This window comes from Antedon mediterranea, chromosome 6 (genome assembly GCF_964355755.1).
Source record: "Antedon mediterranea chromosome 6, ecAntMedi1.1, whole genome shotgun sequence".
Lineage (NCBI taxonomy): Eukaryota > Metazoa > Echinodermata > Crinoidea > Comatulida > Antedonidae > Antedon > Antedon mediterranea.
The window spans coordinates 30,332,371-30,355,413 of record NC_092675.1 but is presented as its reverse complement, the minus strand read 5'-3'; the positions used below and the strand labels follow the sequence as shown (position 1 = coordinate 30,355,413).

The 23,043-nt window shown below is 30.9% G+C and overlaps 1 protein-coding gene across 2 annotated transcripts in view; it reads left to right on the top strand.

Annotated features, from left to right (window-relative positions):
- Positions 1-23,043, top strand: part of LOC140052379 (uncharacterized) — a 79,545-nt gene that overhangs the window by 21,081 nt on the left and 35,421 nt on the right. For both annotated transcript variants that reach the window (XM_072097966.1, XM_072097967.1), the window contains exons 6-10: positions 3,150-3,259; positions 4,842-5,102; positions 13,455-13,637; positions 14,991-16,226; positions 20,731-20,957. In XM_072097966.1, the coding sequence (XP_071954067.1) occupies positions 3,150-3,259; positions 4,842-5,102; positions 13,455-13,637; positions 14,991-16,226; positions 20,731-20,957 (2,017 nt within the window). The remainder of the gene's footprint in view (positions 1-3,149; positions 3,260-4,841; positions 5,103-13,454; positions 13,638-14,990; positions 16,227-20,730; positions 20,958-23,043) is intronic.

Below are 23,043 nucleotides of genomic sequence, written 5' to 3'. Positions count from 1 at the left end.
AAATAACAACCAAATACATAAAGTACACAAGTTATGATTTGATTTATTTTTTGTGATTAAATCTACAATTTGTAAATTTTCTTTTTTTTTTTTCAAATTTTTTTTTTTCAATTTTTAAATGGAAAAGTGGAATGACTTTGAATTAAAAATATATCTTGTTCTTTGCAGTGTTGTTAATGTTAAATCAGTTTTTTTTTTAAATAATATTCTTTTATAGGGAATATGTAACATTACTGTTTGGGTTACATGCTTTTTATTGTTTAGCTCTGTCTATCAAACTTTATGTGACAAAAAAAATGTGATGTGCCCCTATATGGTAATGAGATGTCATTATGGGCACATCAATTTTTTTTGTCACATAAAGTTTGATAGTGTAGACAGAGCTTAAGTAATGGGAATAAGAACTGTTTTTATATGTAAGGAATTAAGTGGCAATATATTTTGCTGGACATAATTTCTCATGAACGCTCATTTAGAGATACTTACAAGTTCACTAGACAACCAAGCCTAGAGGGCACTCTTAATATTATGATTTCAACGATTACTTTGATTGGATATTAGTATTATAGTTGTTGTACGGTACAACAAAGAAAGAATGGTAGAAGGAGAGGGTATATATATATAATATTCTTGTCTACACTGCAGATTTAAACATTCTTTTTATATTTAAATTTTATGGGAATGTTTTCAATGTAGTTAAAGTTTCTCACATGATAATTTACCAAATGTTGAAATGAAAGGGTCAGTTATGACAGACTTGACCTCACTTTCTAACATTATGAAATTATATCATAACTGTCAGTTGTCGAGAACATTACAGAACATGACGTGTAATTGAGAACGTCTTTGATGTTAATGTTAGCATGTTCAAACCACCTGCTCTATTAGGTCATCCTCTTATCAATTTTGAACATTCTCTCTGATTTAATCATTTTTGCTAAAGTCTGTGTGATTTTATTGTCATCATTGATGATATTTTATTACCTTATTTAGTCCTAAAGTCACGCTTCTCTCATTTGCCCTTTCCAGTAGATCAAAAGATCTACCATACTTAATTATATTTAGGTATACATTTTAAATATGAATAACAATGACTGGAGTTATTGAACAAGATTCATTGAATGTCAATCAATGTTCTATTATGTCTATCAATGTTTGTGCTTTATATAGTACTGTGGCATCTTGAATACATACATAGTCTTTCCTTGTTTACACCTTGATGGTCTTTTTCTCCTCCATGTTCATACTAGGCTCACTATAGTATAATAACAACAACTTTATTTAATTACAGCAACACTTGTTCACCTCAATGGCATCATACACAAATTAAATTAACAACTTAACAAGAAGAGTTTAAAATAAAACTGAAAATCCTAAATTACAATTAGAATTTTGTAAAATAAAAAAAAAATCCCTAAATCTATTCCTTTAGGTATTATTTTGTTTATTATACAATAATAATCTGTAACAATAAAAAGCAAACAGTATTTTTAACAATTCTTTCAGCTCTGTCTACGCTACCAAAATGTATGTGACAACAAAATGTGATGTGCCCATATATGGACATGGTGATGTCATATCATTACCATATTTGGACACATCACACCTTTTTTGTCAAACTAGTTTGATTGATAGTAAGTATAGACAGAGCTTAACACAAATCTAAAAAAAGACAAATCAAAATACTCAAGATTCTTCATTTGCTGGTTTGTCATTTATTAGTAATTTCCAGAGACAAAAATTAAACAACTTATCAACCTAATATTACGTAAGTTAATTTTATCCTACCCGTGAAGCAGATTAAAACATAATTGAATATCCTTCCTATATGTTTGTAGGACGGTCTTGAAATGTCTTATACATATTATTCACTTCATTCATTTAAAAAAAAATTATATTATTAGACTGCTTTTACTTTTACACTTTTAGAAAATAATAAATTTAACAAATCATTAGATTAGGCTCTTTTTATATAAATAATGTATCACTTTTTAATATTTGAGTTATTCAAATTCAGAATAGTGTGATTTTACTATACATTTAATTTATTTTATTTCATCAAAACCAATAGAAACATTGGGATTGGCAAGGCCAAGTTCCTTTTCCTACTCTTAATGAATACTGTACATGTTTCATATCTTTCATATTTCAAGAATATTATTAATTTCAATAATGGCAAAATAACAATAATTATTATAATAATTACAAGTATACACATTAAAATACTCAACTATAATACACAAGAGGAAGTATGTCAAAATGTTCCCTCAACATAGTTAGCCGGTCTGGGTAAGAAGTCTGCCTTGAAACTTTAAAACTATCTATTTTTGAGTGACATTGACAATTTACTTTATAATTCAAAATTGATTTTATCCTATAACCTTGAGTTTTAGCATTTCAACTCAGTAAAATAAATTTGAAAGTACATAAATGTCCTTTGCTTGGGATTTCATTCATTTGAAACTGACTGAGTTGAGATATTTGTCTAACTGTAGCAAATGTAATCTTGTGCATACACACCTATAAGCCGCATTATGTCATTCCCAATTTAAAATGAACACTTTCTTTAGAAGTAATAAAAATGGTCAACAGTGGCTCTCTTAAGTAGAAGTATAAACGGAACTAAATTTCTCTTCTTTTCACCTTTTAATTAAGACGAATGGTCTCTGCTGTCCAGTAAATAAAGAAAGTGAAAATCTGACAATTATAATATTTCCACTACTCAACTCTATCAGTTGGTTGATATATTTTTTAACTGTTTTGTCACTTTATTTATTTATTCATTTTGTCTTTATACTGAATAACAGTAGAGAACATTATAATATATATATAATAAAAATAATTCTAAAACAACTTAAAATAATTTATATTATGTATATACACACATCTACAAAACATACAGTATATATACAAAATGGAAGGAATTCAAGGCAAAAGATACTTAATACTTAATCACTAATATTTTGGATTGAATTTTTAAAAGTTTTGTCATAGATTTTGTTGTTGTGTCATTTGAAAGTTTGTTCCATAATTTGGTTAATCTTCGATATACAAAAGTCATTTTACTTTGTGTATTTTTTAGTTACAAAACATAATCACAGTTATTTTAATTTAGTTAATTTAATCTCTGTTTATTTTCTGTATTTCAGGTTCTTGGTAAATGCTGCTTGTGTAGTTTTGTCTTTAATTCTGCAAGTTGTATCCAAGTGTCTGTCCTTCTTCTCAGATGGCTAAACCAATCAAACGTGTTCAATTCCAGGTACAGGTATTACCATTCAAATCACATTATTCCAAATCATTTACCAACAATTAATGAAAATCATAAGTCATTACGCGATAATTTCCCGAAAGATCATAAAATCAAAACGGTACTGGGTTTTAGTCTACAAGCATTCCTGATCCCAGCTAGTCATCCATTCATAGAAGCACTGATGATTAGTAAAAGTATATCTGGTGGTGACTATAGAATATACCGGAGACATGACTATTCTGATAAGTATTACATTATTAAATTAATATTTTAATTAATTTCCCTATAAAATGTCTGCACATTTGTTTAAGGTCATTATTAGGTCAGTGCTGTCATGCTCCATTGATCATCACCTTCCACATTTTGTTTGAGTTAACAACAATATTTTTCTTCGTTTTAAACATATTATTTTAATTTCATAAAAATCTTTTATTAGACTTTTCTTTGACAACAAAATTAGGCCCATGTGGGCATGATGATGTCATATCACTACCACTTTTGGGCACTTCACATTTTTTTTGTCAAACTAGTTTCATGTGTAATTCTGCACAAAGCTTAATTTCCTTTTTTATAGTTAAAAATGATTCTTAATTAATATAGAACATTCCAACATTTCCTTTTGACTCTTTATTTTGAACAATAAATTGTTTAACAATAAAGAATTTAATGCAAAATTGATTAAATATGGATATAAAACAGATGTCAAATTTCTAGTTTTTATCTAAAAAGATAATGCACAGTGTTTTAGTAAGATTTATAAACTGTTGTTTCAGTATAAATTTAATCAGAGACAAAGTAGAGCACAGTTGTCAATTGGCATAATTTCATGGGAATGATATAGCCCTCTCTGTTACCTCACAAGGAAGGCAATGTAATCACTGTTGTCATATTGCAGGAACCATACACTGATATATCACCAGTATGTTGATTACGCACTTTCATTAGGAAGTCTGTTGAACAAGGCTTTTAGGCAAAGTTTAGGCTGATCATGTAAACTATGGTATATTCACTACCACATGTTTGGTTTGTGTATTGTGGCGACGCTTTGTCTACCATAGTACAAACAGCTTTTCTATTGCACGCTACACATTATTGTTTTAATTAAATTATTACATAACGCGATATTATATTACTTATGGAGATTACAAAGAAAAGGTGTAGTGTTGACAAACATTAACTTCCTTCATTGTAGTACCAACTTGGAATCAGTTAACTTTCAGTTCAACTATTATGATATTATTTGTATATTATAATAAAACTGGCAGTTTAGTCATTATTTATTGAAGTTTAAAAGATACCCTAGGCCTAGTAATATTACATATTAGTTCAATTTTAACACACTTTGCCTGGTAAAATCACCAATTATATAGTATACAGTGAATTGACAAGAACTAAAAATCTATGTTATCATTATGAGGCTTAATATTCCACACTATTTCCAAAGCTAAGAGATTTTATGCATTTAAATATTAAAGGACAGAACAATGGTAACCACTAGCTACACTAACATTACTGTTATTATTTAAATTGAATATTACCGTACAAAATTGATAAACGTGTTAACTAAAAAAATATCTTGTTTTATCTATAGTGCTCTATCATATTCAGCTGAATGGACATCACTAAACACACCATTGTCTAGCCTCAGCTCATCTTGTAGCACCATGCCACAACGAGGAGCCTTCGTAGCAAGACACACCAACGATGGTTCAACGCTTGCTGTCGCTATAAACCAACAAATACCGCAGAATTCAAAGATGATGTTTATGTCCACAATGACATCTACAGCTGTTATCTCAGATATGAAGAGTTGTGGGTGCAAAAGCAAGAAGTCTCCTTCTATGTTAGCAAGGTATGTATAACTCAACTGCCTATAATATAACAGTGTTCACAACTAACACACACACATGTAAGTTAATTTAAAACAGAATCAAATTTTCCTTTCAAATCAACCGATGTCTTGGTGTGTATCACCAAATTTTGATATAGTTTTGTCCATAAATAAAACTCCCTGTACTGTGTTCTTTTTATAAAGTTTGTACAATTTGTATTAATTTTATCTATGATACATTTTGTTTTACACGTTAAATTGCTTTTTAATTGCTAGCCAGCTAATTTTTAGTTTCATTTCAACACTATTTAAAGGATATGTAAGTGCAAATTTATTGTGACATGTACAGTAACATTTAAAAGTGTAAGCAAGAAGCTTTAACATTGGGACCACCACCGGTGTCAAATTAGCTAAGATTTTGTTGGTGATTTCAAAGGTCAAATCAGTATTTGGGAAAAGTAGTGCTTTAATGGGAAGTCAGGTTGAGGCATTTAAAAAACAGGACCTAGTGTCAAAGGTCAACTGAGCTTCTAAAGCCCAACTCAGCGTCGGACAAGATGTACTGTAAGTTCGGATACCATTTGTATGAGCAATGAGTCGTTGGTTGACAGTTTTTATATCTTGTAGATATTATAAAAGTTTAACATTGTAAGAAGCAATGAGACTAGTCAAATCATGCATCAGGTTGAAACTGCAGAGACAGGTTACATTAAGGTCTTTCAAGAAAGATCGTAAGATAAGGTACAAAGGGGAATAGTTTTTTGAGTGCTTACATTGATATGTGATTACGGTACTTGAAATTGACACGTAAGGTGACACCAGAGGAAGGTAGGACTGCGCCGTTATTCCTAAATCTGCCACTATACAACAGATTTGTTGGTTGTGCACTACATGATATAGCTTTCCAACTGAGGGTGAATATGGGTCTATCAACTTGCAGATTAAAAGTAAAACAGATATGTGATGACCTCTCCGAAATAAAAGGTTAATTTAAATTCAATGCAAATCATTAAATCCCAGGATAAATTGTTTTTATTTGAAATTTATTATCTAATTTAATCTGTAAACTTGTTTTTTCACCATTAAAAAATAATAATAAATGTTTTAGAAGTAAACACATTCACAAACAATTAATGTTTTCTTCAATATGTCAATATAAAAAATATAACAATACAAGACACAATAAGAACATAACGCATAAGTAGCAATGAATTCAATATCATCATCACTTTAAATTCATTTCTTTCTTTCATATTTTCTTTTATTGAATTTTGCTTTAATCATCGGGAAACATGCTTGAATTAACTTGGTTTGGAATATTTTGATGAAATAATTTCATAGTTATAAAGTAAGAAGCCAATGCACTATATATAAATATAGGTTTTTATATTTAATATAATTATGTATACCATACATCTAGGTTGTCTGCATTTGTTGATCATACCTTTAGTATAATTTTATTTGAAGTGAGTCATACATCCCTGGAGATGGATATTCATTGCTACAGAATTCAGTCATTTAAATTATGATAAAATATATCTCAACATTTGTATAGTGATCTTTGTATTGGAGGTCTTGTATATATATACAAGACCTCCACAGAGTCTGTCTTGCTTTCGTGATAAGGGAATTCTGAATGAAATTGTTGTTTCAGTCTGACTCGAAACATAGTAGATAGTAGATATTGCAGCAGCCTCCAGGAACATAACATTATCACCCCAGTTGTTGAAACTAATGTATACACTTAATACAGTCTTTCCTGGGGGAGTATTGCTGCTGCTATACTTATAATAATTGAATTTAAGTTTATCTCATGGGTGTTAACTTATCCTCCAAGCGGGTTTTGCCAAGCTACCAAGTAAGACAATGATGTACATACATTTAATAGTACAGTTTAACAAAAAAAAAGCATTTACAATATGGTGTAACATTGCATGATACAGTTCAATTGTCTCTTTCCGTTTGTCCTTGATTCTGCTCAATCCAGGGCTCTATTATCAATTACCAAGAGGGGTACACATCAGGGGTGGGTTTCAAAATGTAGATTATATTTCAAGAGTGGTCATTTCTTACTAGAGAAGTTTTTTTTTTCATCCTCTACTAGTAATTCTGTACTGGTTTATCATGTGCTTAGTGTTTTTACATTGTAACTTCCATTTACAAGTTTTACAAAAATTTCTAATTAACATATCTTTGCAACAATTAAAGCTCATTCAGACGTACTCAAATCATGTTTGAGAATGAATGATAATATGTTCACGCTTCTGTTTAAATAGAAAGTTGATATTTTCACATTTATTTGATGATTTCAGTTTGTCTGTTAATCTCTTGATCAGATTATCTGCCCCTTTCAGCCCCCATATTAGTGCCTCTGAGTGAATTTAATTCATTTTTTGGAATTACACAATTACCAATATAATCTATGAGATATAAAAGAGGTACAGATAGATGCACGGTATTCAGTGATGCACAGTGAAACGTGGAAAATACAAGGAAAGGGTTTCCGTCAATAAATTTCTTGGTGATCTCTCAGGAAGGAACCATTAGAGAGTAGGGATTTAAAAATTAATGAAAGAGCTGTAGATGCCAACCCTATCGATAAATTTTAAATCTGTATAGCAAGAAAGGAGTGAGAGAATGTAATTTATCAATGTTTTATATCAATGAATTTTAGATCATTGTCTAGGTTTAAGTACAGCTTTCCTTGTCACACTAATTTGTAATGTGTTGTTACTTGCTTTTTTGGAAACCATTTGTTGAGAATATTTACCCACCAACAACACTGTTGTGATTTCAACAGTTTTTATTCTTAATAATACTAATAACATTTCTATCTAATGCATTTGAATTAGTGAGAAACAAATTTATGATACCAAAAATTCCCAATAATATCTATGTTTATACCGGCAATAAAACATCATAAGCTTAGAAACGTTTTATAACAACTTAAGTATACTACGTATGTTGTAGGGTAGGGGTTAATGCTGGTTTGTATTTTGTACATTAAACATAGTTAATAACATTTTATTTTAAACTAATAATTGTTGTTTTGTCAGTTTTGACACAAAGTTCATAGCGTACTATGATAGACGTTTGTTGCTGGCTGTACTTGAAAGAACACTCCAACATTTTATGTTGGTTGCGATTATATAAAAGAAATAATGTAGAATTGTCAACAAAAGAGATGATTCAAATTTGGTAAAGCAGAAGAAGCCGAGTAATTGTGAAAGTTAACAACATTGATTTGACGACTACTGTAATTCACTATCATAGTGACATTTACGATGTTAAATCAGTTGTTTCAAATCTGCCGCAGTGAAAGTAACGTTTAAACTCTCTTTAACAAGCAAATGACGTTAATTAGCACCCCTGATAAAATGTTAACAAAAAATGCATGTTTTTTTACTTGGAATAATCTATTATTTTTTAGAGAAATAATAGTTGTTTTAGTAATTATCTGTTTGCAAATGTGTCACAGTCAGCTTTGTCATTTGTTTTGATTTCACATTTTAAATTTTGCTCTTTTTTTAAATTAATATTAAATTCGGTATATTTCCAAGCCCAAATTACCTTAACCAATTTTGTTTTTCCCCTAAAATACTGAATATTTGATAGTTACATTAACAAGATAAATATCATTTTGAAAGAGTTCTTAAATATAGTTTTAAAAGAGCTTAAAACATTAAAGAAATCTTTTTAGGTACAACCACTGAAATTAAGATTATAGTACTTCATGATTGGTCAATAAAGATTAATTATGATTGGTCAATACTTTAGGATTAGTATGATTAGTCATAATGATTGGTCAGAACTTTATTATCTATTCATTCATTATTTACTTCAGAAAACACTGTATCCATAAAAAAATACATTAGAAAAATGAGAAAGTACTATTCGAAATATATTTATGATATATTATTATTTGATTGATCATGTAATGATGTTTATATACAGTAGCCGTACATAATTCCTGATGATGACACAATTAAGGTTAGATCATTTGTATACTTGGTGGGAGTACTACTCATACTTAAGCTCTGTCAGACTCTGCGCTATCAAACTTTATGTTACAAAAAAGTGACATGAAGATGTCAACCATATTTGGGCATATCACTACCATATTTGGGCACATCACACTTTTTTTATCAAACTAGTTTGATGATAGTGTAGACAGAGCTTTACACTTAGCAGATTTCTTACTTTTCCTAAAGCAGTTAGTTTTACTTTAGTAGCAACATGTAGAAATGCATAAGTTTAGAATAGTATGTGTTTATTAAATTTGAAATCAGAAATAAATATTTAAACTACCTTTACTCACAATTATTTTAATGATTTATTTTGTTTATATTCTCACAGCTTTGTTCCGAATTGAACGAAGCTGTAGAGTTTCACTTCTGACGTTCATATAAAAAATGAAAGTTGAGGGGAATACAAAAGGATAAGATAGTTTGTAGATTTGTCCAAGAGGAGTTCTTCCTTCACTAGTCATCAACCCCCTTATGTATCAACTTACTATCTTAATAGATAAATTAATGGGATGGGTTGGTAAACGCATCTTCAACACCTCAAGGGATATAATAAACATGCTACTACATGTTGAAATGTCAAGTTTTGTTATCAAATTTGAATGTCATCCCTTTGAACAGTACTCTAATAAGTCTCTATAGTGTGATCCAACAGACGTATGCCTGACAGATCCAGCGGCAACGCCCTGTTGAAAGTTGTCTGTTTTTATGTAAGGTTAAATCACTTTACTTGTTTCTACTAGCCCAATTCACACTCAATATTAATTCTTTATCAACAAAATGTTTGTGACAGCATGTTTTACACCAGAGAACAAACTTAAGATATTCGATTTAGATTGCAAAGTACTCTGGGAATTTGGGATGCTAAAGATTATTATAATAACACTGAAAATATTTGTTTTCAGACACTAAGAATTGTTTTAGTCAACCTATCTTTGCCTGCTCTTGATAGATTTTTGTCTAAATGGTTGTATTAAACACGCTTTTTGTATAAATGTATGTGTCTTTTCATCAAACCTGTTGATGTCATTCAATCTGTCAGTCATTGTCAGTTTCAACACACCTGTTCAGTTATCTAGTTTCTTTACCTAGAATATGTTTTCTATTACATTTATAGTGAAAACGTCGGTATAAATTCCCATATTCCTTCGTCTGTTCAACCATCTTTCTTCTTCTGTAACACCACCATTTTCTATTTCTAGCAGTGAAAATCATTTTATGTTAACGCAACTTAGTTCAAGTTTTGTAGTGGAGCTATCTTGGTGGTTAACCCGTTGCCTTCCAATCCCAAGGTCCAAAGTTCAATCCTGACCTAGTGCCAGGTTTGCAACTCACGAATCTTTTAACTCCACTCCCTAAGCTTCAAATGTGGTTTATTTGCATGATAAATTATAAAATAGTTTATCCATCCTGTAATTGGTGAGTTAATCATTGTTGCATGCATATGTAATTCAAAAATAAAAAAAGCAATGGTCTTTATTTTCTGAGATATATCATTATCATCAAATAATTAGATTAACTCATTTCATCAAAAGGTCATATTATTATTTATAACAAAAATCAGCAACACTATTAACATTGCATTTTCACTCATTTTATTATTTTTATTATTATTATTATTATTATTATTATTATACTAACATTTTTTCATAATACACAAATCCATAAATATGGCATTGCAGTGTCTTTTGAAAATTCTCATTCCTGAGGACGATCAAAGCATATTGATCCAAACATTGAGAAACTGAACAGTTAGAACTAATAGACGTGGTGACCGCAAACTTTATATCAGCAATCCTTTGAAAATGCCATCAAACTTTATTGCCTGCCATTTATGAGATACTTTTCCAGACTTGAGACATACATTCACTAAAAACATCTGCAAATACAGAAACTGTTGTTAAAATACAGGTGCATTAATACAACAACAGTATAGAAATGTGTAATGCAGACGATGAATAATAATTCATTTCTATGATTCATGTATCCCCTAGGCTTTCCACTCAGCTACTCCCCTGTAATAAAACATCAAGAAATCATGTATTTATTTCCCAAATTCTTCCAAGTTAATTTAATATTTTTTGAAATGTCATTATTTTGTGCTAACTTGTTTTTTGATGATTTCCATGGCATTTTTTTAACATTATACTTTCATTTTATCCATATATAGTTACTTTCTTAGAGTGTGATAGAAAAAAATACCGTGCTAATGTTTCACACACAAGTTCACAACTGTGTATCCCATTGTAACAGCTGCGAGTTGCTTCACAACCTGTGGGTAGATGTTAGTACAATTCCCGCCTGTTTTTAAAAGATGATATTGTAGGATAGAAGACTACTTTCTGTGATATTTAGTAATCCTAAAGGAGTTTCTATTCTGGGATGTTTAATGTGTACAAATATGATGGCAGTGTAGCAGATGATTTGTTTTATTATTGTACATAAGCATTCTCAATATTAACTTAAAACGTACTAAGTTGCAAGAGTTTGGCACTCAAATGTTGGCCCCTGTAGTAGTACTTATCTAAAGCAATCAATCTAAGTAAAACTCTATTTAATTAGAATAGTCAGTTGTATCTGAAATATTTTCTTAAATTTTCTCAGACGAAATGTAGTTTTTTTTATTTTAAATGATTGAGTCCCTTGATATATTCCTGATATTGAGACAGCAGGAAAGTTTGAGTCAACATTAAAAAAAACTATTGCAGAATGAGACCTGGATATGTAAATACTCATTTTTAATGCAGACAGACCTGGATATGCAAATACTCATCTTTCACTGCAGACAGACCTGAATATACAAATACTCATGTTTGCAGATTGGCCTGGATATGCAAATACTCATCTTTTACTGCAGACAGACCTGGATACGCAAATACTCATTTTTCAAACTACAGTACTGCAATGAGACTGGAATATGTGGTTTCAATATTTTTATTTTTTTAAACCCTTGTTTTTTTCAGTGTTGACAGATATTTGTTTGGAATTTGTTTTCTTGATATAAAAAATGACAAGTTTGGAAATCAGTTTAAATTATGGTTTATACATGATATTTCAGAATTTTATGAGACCTTTTACAGGAAATTCCATATTCTCAATAAATGTGTATGGTGACCTAGAAAGGAAGCAATTAGAATATGTAGGTCAATATTTCAAAGGTGATTCAATTACAGATTTGTAGATATCACAGATTTATTGTTGATAAGTCTTTGCTAAATTATCAGAACAATGTCTATCTTTAAGTTTACCTGATCAGCGAGATTTATTCATTAGGAATTTGATTAATTTCTTTTGATTAGGTTTTGATGATCAAGGTTGAAAGAGTTTTGACGCCAAACTTTGTTGCATTTTGAAAGCAATTGAACTAATCTACTGTATCCATACTAACATACCTAACTCTGCAACGCTATCAACAGTATGAAACCGTCTTATTTCAATCTGTTTTGTATATACTACTTCTTGTGATGTTACTTTATTGCATTTCATTTCCTCGTTGTAATTACTGTTTTCTTTCCAATTTACACCCTATGATCCACCATGGACCTTCTTTTACCCCTGAGTAAAGATAACATGATACAACTGATCTGTCTCAAGACCTTCATGTAATCATATCCGTGAACGAATTTAATTTGTGTTTCGTTTCTCCCAAAATACTACCTCTACCCCTTCAGTTTGCGTATTCGTTCCCGTGAGCCTACCAGGTTGATACATACCTCTGAATGATCGTTTCCTGTTTTTTTAACAAATTATATGCTTAGTCAGGCTATAAGTACATTATGTACCCCTTTTAGATCTCCCATAGGCTCTTGGTAGCATAGTCTGGTGTGTCTGATGTGTGTAAACAGGGTAGCTAGTGTAACTGTTGTACATAACTATTGACATGTTCTTCCTGTTTAGTAGACGATGGCAATGGGTTATGAAAGATCCCCTTCAGTTTTACCCAAAAACTCATCCTCGCTATCTTGTTCCCATCTGCTGTTTTGACGAATGTCTTGAATAACATTGAAAAAGTACATGTTGTGGGCTTTCGATTTTCTTTCCTTTTGGATCACCAAGCACCCTTCTGTGACTGTGGTATTGGAAGTATAAACCTGATTTTTTAAATAAGTATTATATGTACATTAGTTTAAGTATCTTTGAGCTGCACAAACTATGATATTTAGATATTTGAAATTGCTATTTTCTGTATTTTTACCCTCAACTTATATTACTAGAATTATTTTAAAATTTTAAGTAAAAAAAAAATAAAAAGCTTCTGTACTAATTTTAATTTTTCTTATTTGTTTTATTATATTATTATTCATTACAATGTTAAATCAACTTTTTATTATATATCTTTTGTTTGTAGATCATATCGCATCGGTAGCATGGAATGGACGCCAGATTCTCTGTTTCTTGTGTGCTTCACCCTAAGAGGTTCTTTGTGTATGTTTTCACGACTTGGTGATCTGTTAGTCTTACAAGCAGAAGGATGTTCTGTTGAGTTGGGACCAGCATATTTTTTACCGTTTCACCCTGTGGTCACAATAAGGTGAGGTTGTTCAATGTGTTTTTTTAGTGCAAAATCATCCTACATACATGTCTAGATCTATATCTGAAATTAAACGTTTTTACTTTTAATGACATAATGAGTTGGAAAAGTGAAATATTCGGATAATTTATGAAAGTACAGTATAGTAAAAAAGATGCAGTGCGCGCTCCACAAATTGAAACCTATTGAATTGAAAAAATCAAACAATAGAGGGTGCTTTTATAAATAATCTTAGACGTTGATATCTAAAGCTACTTTCAAGATGTGACGTGTTTTGTGTAAATGTAAGAAGTAACATATAGATTCTATATTTTTGTTCACCGCTTAACATTTACCGTATACTTACCATATACTGCTTGTCTGTGTAAATTGGACCATATGGCAATGAATTTTTGCAGGAAAAAAGAAGATGACACAAAATATCTGGAGACATAGCCAGTATAATACATGTTTTTGAGTTCACTGTTAGCAACATACAATGTACCATGCAGCCATTTACTGATGTAACATATTGTGACTGTCTCTAATGTCTGTACAGTCATTACTATATTACAGTTTTTAGTTAAATCTGAAAGAGAAATGATAATTGTATGGGTTTATGAACTATGACTATTACATGACTGATTCACTGTAGACATCTAAGATATAAGTAATAACATATGCAATATTATGAAATTATTTTAAAGATTAGAAATTACTTTTTAATCATTATGATGATTGAAATTAGTTACAGATACAGCAATATTTTTATCAAATGCTATCGACGTTTAACTGGCGTTAAAACAGTCCCACCTGAACAATTTTTCTAGGGTGTGTTCAACTAATTGCTATATTTGTCATGACAACGCCAAGACGAGAGTAAACTGCAGACTTATGTGACATGTATAATGTGTGTGTGAGTTTAGTCGGTCCGTTGATTGGCATTTTCGATGAATTTATGTGAAATGTAAATCATCGGGGATGAGTTGGCAATCTGCCAGAAGCCTGTCCATTAATTATACCAGACGCGAGTTCTCCTACTTGTTTATTACATTGACTCAATTCTAGACCTCAAACTATTTTTCTTGACTAATTTTATTTCTCTATTGACTTCATCATAATTAATTTTGATGTTTATTTTTTCAAATAATTTAAATAATAACAAACCCAAAGAGTTTAATTTACCTTGAGATTTAAAACAATTCCCAAACCCAATAAAACTCTACGCCTTTTTACTATGTTTCTTTGTTATTTTATCTTGTTTTAATTTAAGGTGAGGTTAATGGGTTAAGGCTCTATGACTATAGCAGTTTTTATTATCATATATCTAATATACACACATTTAAAAAACAATCTTTATCAAAATCTTTTTAGGACAACAAATAATGCAGACAAGGAAAATTCAGACTTATCAGAAGGTGACCCGATGAAGCAGCGGTTTTCAGTGACCACACATCCTTCCAAACCAATGGTGTTGTGTTCAGATGGCTATCTTGTGACAGTGTTATCCTTACCAAAGGATCTAACATGTGAATCAACTATGGAACAGTACCTTACTGAGGCTCATCAAACGATCATTCGACTAAACTCGCAATGGAAGCTTGGTTTAAACATAAATACACTTGAACTTAAGAAAGCCTCTAAGCAGCCTGAGATGCTAATAAGTCCTAACCAGAACAATTCGCACCCTTTCCCATCTTTAAAAAGAGCAGCTTTGTTTGGTTTCCGTAAACCAGACACATTAAACCTTACTCCAGAAGCAATAGATGAGAAGAGTGCTTTAACAGCAAGCAGCGATTTCTCAGATTATAGCAGGCAGTTTGCATCGGCAAATGAGGGTAAAATATTTTTTGGGACCATGGATAGTATCGATGGCAAACTTGATTCAACTACTGACTTGAATGAGTTACTAGTACTGGTTAAAAAGGCTCATCGTGCAATACTATCAGCTTGGGGTCTTGGCGTATCAATCACTGATAAATGGTCGGTAACTTTTGAATCTTTAATGCAACACACGGCTCAATTAATTATTCTTCTCACACAAGTTCTGATGAAATGTGATGGAAACCTTCTAAGGGCAGATTCAACCAACATGAACAGCGAGTTTTCAAAGTTTGCCAAACGCTATCCTCGTATATTCCGAGTTCTCCTTTTGTTTAGATGTACAATGACTTTACTTTACTGGGACACATTGCATAAAAACCTTCTTCCACATGTTTTGAAAATAATACATGAAGTGTTACAAAGTTTATTAGCAAGTAATAGCGGTAAAAAAAAACACATAAAAGCATTTGCTTGTTTATATCGGTTGTTACACTATTCTGAATCTAAACTGAACTCAATATACTCATACACAAGAGTTGTACAACCAAGTTTCGACTTTCCTCATCTTGAAAGAAAGTTCTACGAAAGTGATGTCATGGAATCTGCCGTCTTCCAGAGTTTAACAGGACACCAAGATGTGGAACGGGTTGTACCAGCAGCCAGACTGAAAGCCATTGCAACGATTCAAGAAATCTTAGATCAAACTAAATCATTACGCGGGTCGTTGACACGCTCAATGTGGCATTCTGGAACCAAAGTTCCATGTAGACATCTTCCAGCTAAAAGGTTAGTTGTAAATAGTCTTTTAGTTATGCAAGTATTTGGTTTTTAAGTTCTGGTTAGTACAATGTAAAAACACGCTGATTTGGAGTTTTCAATGATTTTGAAAAATAAAAATACAATACAAAACATGGACAAAGAACAAGAAAAAAACAACACTAAATAGAAAAAAAAGAACAAGAAAAATCAACACACACAACAAGGCAGAAACAGGATTCCTATAAAGCGAACTGAATCACTATCTAGTAGGTCTCTCCCGTATGATATAGTTATTAAATGTATTATTTAAATACGGCAATATACCTCACAAAGTCAAGATCACAAATATGTGAATATTATCTACGGTACTTGTTTAAAACAATATCATGTATAGATTAGCGATAAACAATTAATGAAGACTTCTTGTCTTCTCTTTTTAAACTATACTTTTAAGTACAAATTGATAGCATACATTTAACTGTTCAAGGTAACTTTTCCCATTGTTATTGAAGATTGTCAGCCTGTATTTAGTCTTCTTGTCTCCCTAATTGCTGTAAAAACATTCACAAATTTGAAGCCTAGCATGAGCTCAGCAAAAATATAATTGTTTATTACTTATGTAAGTATTAGTATCATCCTGCACTTAATATTTACTGTGTTAGTGCACAATGTCTGTATACAGGGGCGGATCCAGGGGTAGTGCTAAATGTCTTGACAACTATTCTTGACAGAATATGATTTATTTATTTATTTTTATTTTTTCTCACATTGCTTTTTTTTTCTATTATCTTTTCTTTTTGTATATGTTTTTGAAAAAAAAAATGTCAATTGATATACAGATAGTTGTCGTCTTATTGAATGCTTAATATTTCCTGGCAGGCGTTTAATTATTTGTCTGAATATGCTAAGCTTGAATCACGTATCAATACATACAGACATGAATGGGCCCTCAATAATTTATTCTATACTATGAATGTTACACACAAATACCGAATGGATCGGCAAAATGCATGTATTCATGTCCACTCCACGCAGTACACTAGGTGCTATCAACTGGTTGTGGTATGATTCTACACCATGGGTATTCTAGCTCCAGCTAGCCCATATAACAGCTACCCCAGACAACTACCAAACATTAAAACTATTAAAACCTTAACTTGTCCATTTATTATTATTTTTAGATTATTATATTGAGGGACATACGAATATCTATATGATTTTCCTTTTACAGTACTAAATTTTTTAATTTTTTATTGTAAAATATTTTATTTAAAATAAAATATTCTTACTGCCCGGTGATATACTGTACTGAAGTTTAATTAATTAATTTAAAACGATAAGATGAAGAAATTTGTGAGAATTATTATATATATATTTATACCAAATATAGTATTATGATATCCACCTACATTCAAATTCAAGCAGAAATGTTTATATTTCACATTTTGTATGTCATGTCAGAATTTGTGTTTTATCTGTCAATATCATTCTCCTGAAAATGATTTTGCATTTGTTGTGTGTTTGTCGTTTGTATTATTAAGACAGTGAAATAATTCAGTATTGATAGAGTCCTTGGCAATGTGCCTATTATAATAAGTAATAATAAAGTAAAGATGAATTAACTTTAATGACAGCACTTAGTATCAATGTGGTTTACAACCTTTAGGAACGATGTGCCTCTTATTAGTCACTCCCTGGCAGTACTGGTCACCAGTTGTCCATTGTTTAAATTAAATATTTTGGACAATATAATTTAACAATTTGATTTGATTGATTTATTTGACAGCAAATGATTCACTATATTTACGATTGCTTACATTTTCTCCAGGCCATGTTAACTAAATTGTTTCTCAGTTTTTACAATTAATTTTGTACTTCAATTTTTTACAATTATTTTGCCTGATTTTCAGTACCTTAAAGATATATTGTCCCCCCGAAAAACAATTTTTTTTAAATTTTTTTGTTGAATATGCTATTTTAATGTCACATAATAGTTATCCACTTTTTTGAATGGCAAAAAAATTTACTTGAAAAACTGTAATTTAACAAAAAATAGTCAAATTGGCTGCCAGCCAATGGGTTTTTGGTTGAATTTAACATTTTTATTTTGATGTTATAAGTGAAAACATTTTTTCGTTTTTTTTTCATATGGAAGCTGTGTATTGAAAGTTTGATTTTATTAATCTTCATTTTTCATGTTTTTGGGGGGAAAATACATCATTAATATTTGAAAACTTAAATTTCAGTCTAATAATAATCTTAATAATTGGCAGCCTTGACATGCGTACATTAATGTATGACCATGATCATGTGATATATTGAAATGTCATGCTCTTAATTGCACTATAAAAGGATTTCAATTTATGCATAATTATAGAATTTTCATAATAGTTCAATTAATGGATGGAAGATTAGTGAATGTTGCTGAGACTTGCCTAAAGATAAGAATCTATTCAAGGTCTGCTATCATGAATGAAGAATGATTGATCATTCATACATACACTTATAGATTTTATAATGATTTTAAAGGGATAATATTTAAGTTTTCTCAACATGTTGGCAGATCACCATCAACAATTAAAACAATAATTGCTGTGTGCATCACCTTCCGTTCTTGTATTATTTCTTATATTATCATTGCTTCAGTTCTTTTAATTAAATAATACCTCTGGGTTAAAATTTTCTATTATTGTGAAATAGAAACCTTTGCAGCGTCATTTATGTATCTGTCACTTATTTTGCGACAGCAGCGAGCCAGAGTGCAGAGAGAGGTTATTCCATGATACTCGTTCTACTTCTCCTGTTTGGGTTATTGTTAAGCTCTGTCTACACTATCAAACTTTATGTGATGTACCCGTATATCGACATGATTATGTCATATCACTACCATATTTAAGCATAACCACTTCCATATTTAAGCATACCACTACCATATTTGGGCACATCACACTTTTTTTGTCAAAGTTGTTTGATAGTGTAGACAAAGCTTTAATAATAATTTTGTTTATATTTCATAATAAAAAAAATAGAAATGTTAAACACGAAGCTACACAATTTAAAAGTCAGAAATTAGGCTTTTGTATGAATCAGAAATAAAACATTTAGTATTTACTGATTAATTCAAAGTTATTTCTCAAGAAATATTGTTCATACATCACTATATATAAATGCATAACAGAAAACATCAGTATCTACAGTTCATGCAACTGTTTTTTATTTTATTTTTTTAAATAAGACAGAAACATCACATTTCATCAAATAAAGTTTGTTTATATCATTTATTGATGTAAAATACACAGCACAGTACCATGCACTTCTTGGTTTTCAGGTCACTACTTGCACGAAAGGTTCAAACAGATCTCGTGCCAAAATATAATTTTTAAAAAAAAGAATGTCAATCGATATTAAAAAGAGCAATAAGACGACAAGAAATAGGAAAATCATTAAATATAATTTTTTTGTATTAAAATGTTCGTAGAAATTGACTCAATCTTTGCAGGTGTCATTTCGGGATATCACCTATTACTTCTAAGTGCCAGTAATTTACCCTTTACCATTCACAAGTAATTTAATAGTGGATAAAATAAAACCAGATCACCTTTTTAAACAGGTGGGCGTGCACATGGAGCTTTGAACTGAGCCAAATTATCTGGATAATTATTGGCTAACTTTCAGACATGTAGATAACATGGTTTATTCTGTACCATGCACAGTAGTGACGTTCCGTATCCCTAAAAAAAAAGAAGATAATGCGAAATATAAATGGATTGAATTTCCAGTAGCAATTGTTTAGGTACGTCACAGGAAGACATTCAATCATTATTAGAAGTAATCTGTACATGATTCATATAAAATTCAAACCACATACATCTATTTATTTATTAATTACAATTTTTAACACAAGAATGATGTTTTTAATTATTTTTGTTATCATTGATACTGCTAATTCAAGCCAATAAATACAATATAAATATTCATTGCTTTAATTGTAAAAATGGATGGGAGAAAAAAAATGGGCTATTGTTAGAACTGTTAATGTAGAAAACGCCAGCTAAAGTCAAAACAACCGTTAATGTAGAAAACGCCAGCTAAAGTCAAAACAACCCTTAATATACAACCATCCACCGCTCCGTTCTACATTAGCTGGTGTTGATTTTTATTTACTACATAAGGTGTTGGTGTTTCTACATTAGCTGGAGGTTTTACTACATAAGCGGTGGATTGTTTTACATTAACGGTTGTATCAACATTAGCGGTTGTATCAACATTAGCGGTTGTATCAACATTAGCGGTTGTATCAACATTAGCGGTTGTAACAGCTATGAACACTTTTCCTTACAAAGGTAACTTCATTTTAGTTAGTTAACAATGTAAAATTTAAATCATTTATTACTAAAGAATTTAATAGTACACATCTTCATACTAAAACAACCCTGCTCAGGTTCATATAGTATTCTTAAATTATATAATTCCAACCTTCATAATGCCAATTTTTTCATTGTAATTTGGTTTTATTTTTGTTTGTCTTCAGGTTGATAATATCTTGGAAACTTTTGCATCAAAAGCTGGCAAGTTTTTACTCTGAATTATCCAGTCAAGCAAAGCAGAGTCCAGCAGGCAGCAAGCCTCATAAACAGCTTCACAAGTTATGCATTCTTCTTAGCTTCACACAGACGAACCTAGCTAAGCTTGGCTGCATGATACCTGTCATTTACAATAAGAAACGGTCTGAACCAAGAAGAAAGATCTTTCTTAGAGGTACGTACTCTGTCCCTCAAGGGTGGGGTTTTCACCATCGGCTTAAGTATTAATTGCTGAAGCGTTTCATATAACAGATTTGGCTCATTGCCATGATATTGGGGTGACATATCTAGTTTTTCAACAAGAAGTCACACTTCCAAGTTGAAGATATTGAATGAATTGGAAAATCTTGCAGAATCATTTTGCAAAAAATCATGTATGCACTACAGTCATCATAATTTTATGTGTTGGTTTATGACAGATAACACTTTTCAAATTAAAACATAAAAAACACTTGAAAGAGAAATCATGCATATGCATTTTAAAACTGTCAAAAGCGATTAAAATTGCTATCCAATCATAAAAGGTTGATTTTATCTTGTCTTTTTTTTTCAATTTTCTTTACAGCCCTTGAAATAAGCTTTCATAATATTGTTAGTAACTATTACCCAATCACAGCCCTTGAAATAAGCTTTCATAATATTGTTAGTAACTATTACCCAATCACAGCCCTTGAAATAAGCTTTCATAATATTGTTAGTAACTATTACCCAATCACAACCTTTATTTTAGATCTGCCAACTCTTCATTTTATAATCTGTCTACCAATCATGTTCCATGTCTTTAAGACCTGTCAAATGTTTTTTCAAGCTGTCAACCAATCGAATCACTTCTTGGTAAATCATAAGGCTGTCAATGTAGTTCCCCAAAGTATTTCAATCCAAATCTTTCAACTCATGATCACAGTTGAAACAAACATCTTGTATTGATCTTTAAGTAGCTGCTGAATATGGCTGTCATTAGTCATGGAATCTACAGAAATAGTTTGAGTTTTCTTGATTGAATACTGCCTCACCCATTATAAGATTAACGTGTAAAGATAAAGTAATTGGTGGACTAAAATAAGACTAATTGAAAAATCTTTGATAATGTGGGTGGAATCAATTGTTTATTCATATAATGCAATCAAATTATTTTACATAAAAATCGTTTATCTTCATTCAATGTTACTTTTATTTTGCTTAAATCTATCAAAACAATTGACATTTCTTAAGTCTCCTAAATTCAATTTACAATTTGTTTTATTTATTCATCACTTTATAAAGTTTTTATTTCAAATTCAGTTTTATTTTCACGATTGGAACCTGCCCATATCACTGTCACAAGCGCCACTTGACGCACTCACGAGAGTGTGGATATTAACATCACATGTTATTATAGCAATTCAATCATTCTCATAAACTCTTAATCTGCAATCTAAACATACAAGTAATGTTTTCGTTTGATTCTGTTGAAGATAAGGAGATCCCAATTTAATGGTTTCATTTCATCCGTTGATGTTGACAAATGTCTGGCATTCCTAAGTAATGGTAGTACTTATTCCTTAATCTAAGGATTCCTGGTTTTATAGTATGAGCTATTCCAATCTCTTCATCTGTTTGTGATGACAGTTTACGGTGTGTTGCTTTGCCACTTGAGCGCCACCACGCCCTTCGGATCATTTCCTATTTCGTTATTGCTAGCGCCATCAACCTTGACCCACCTGCCTTTTTTTTACATTTAATGACTCAGAAGTTTCATTTTGACTTCTGAGTTTGTTTGATATTCCTTAATGTATACTGCTTATATTTAGCTATCTTATTGATCCAGTTTCATATGATGGCAGGTCATGCTGGTTGGTTATGTATACTGCTTTATATTTAGCTATCTCATTGATCCAGTTTCACATGATGGCAGGTCATGCTGGTTGGGTGGAGTTGACCAAGGCTAGCCCAATATTCTTCCAAAGTTCTTCCACTTGTATTTTAAGGCTTCTGCCAGTTTAATTGCAACCACAATGAGAAACCACTTTATTACTGCCTCGCAACTTTCAGTCAGACATCATAAGCTTTTTTTTGTCGCTCACAAAGGGATTCTTTTTCTTTAAAAAAAAATTAACTGCAATGGATAGAATAGTTTAGTTCCAAGAAAAAAAAAATTAATTTAGAGATAGAATAAATGGTCATTGGTTCCAAATTCCAGGGTCATTGGGTCAAATCCTGACTTGGTCTCACTGTACCAGGATTTTTGTCATGCCATGTACCACTTTCTCATACAAGTATAG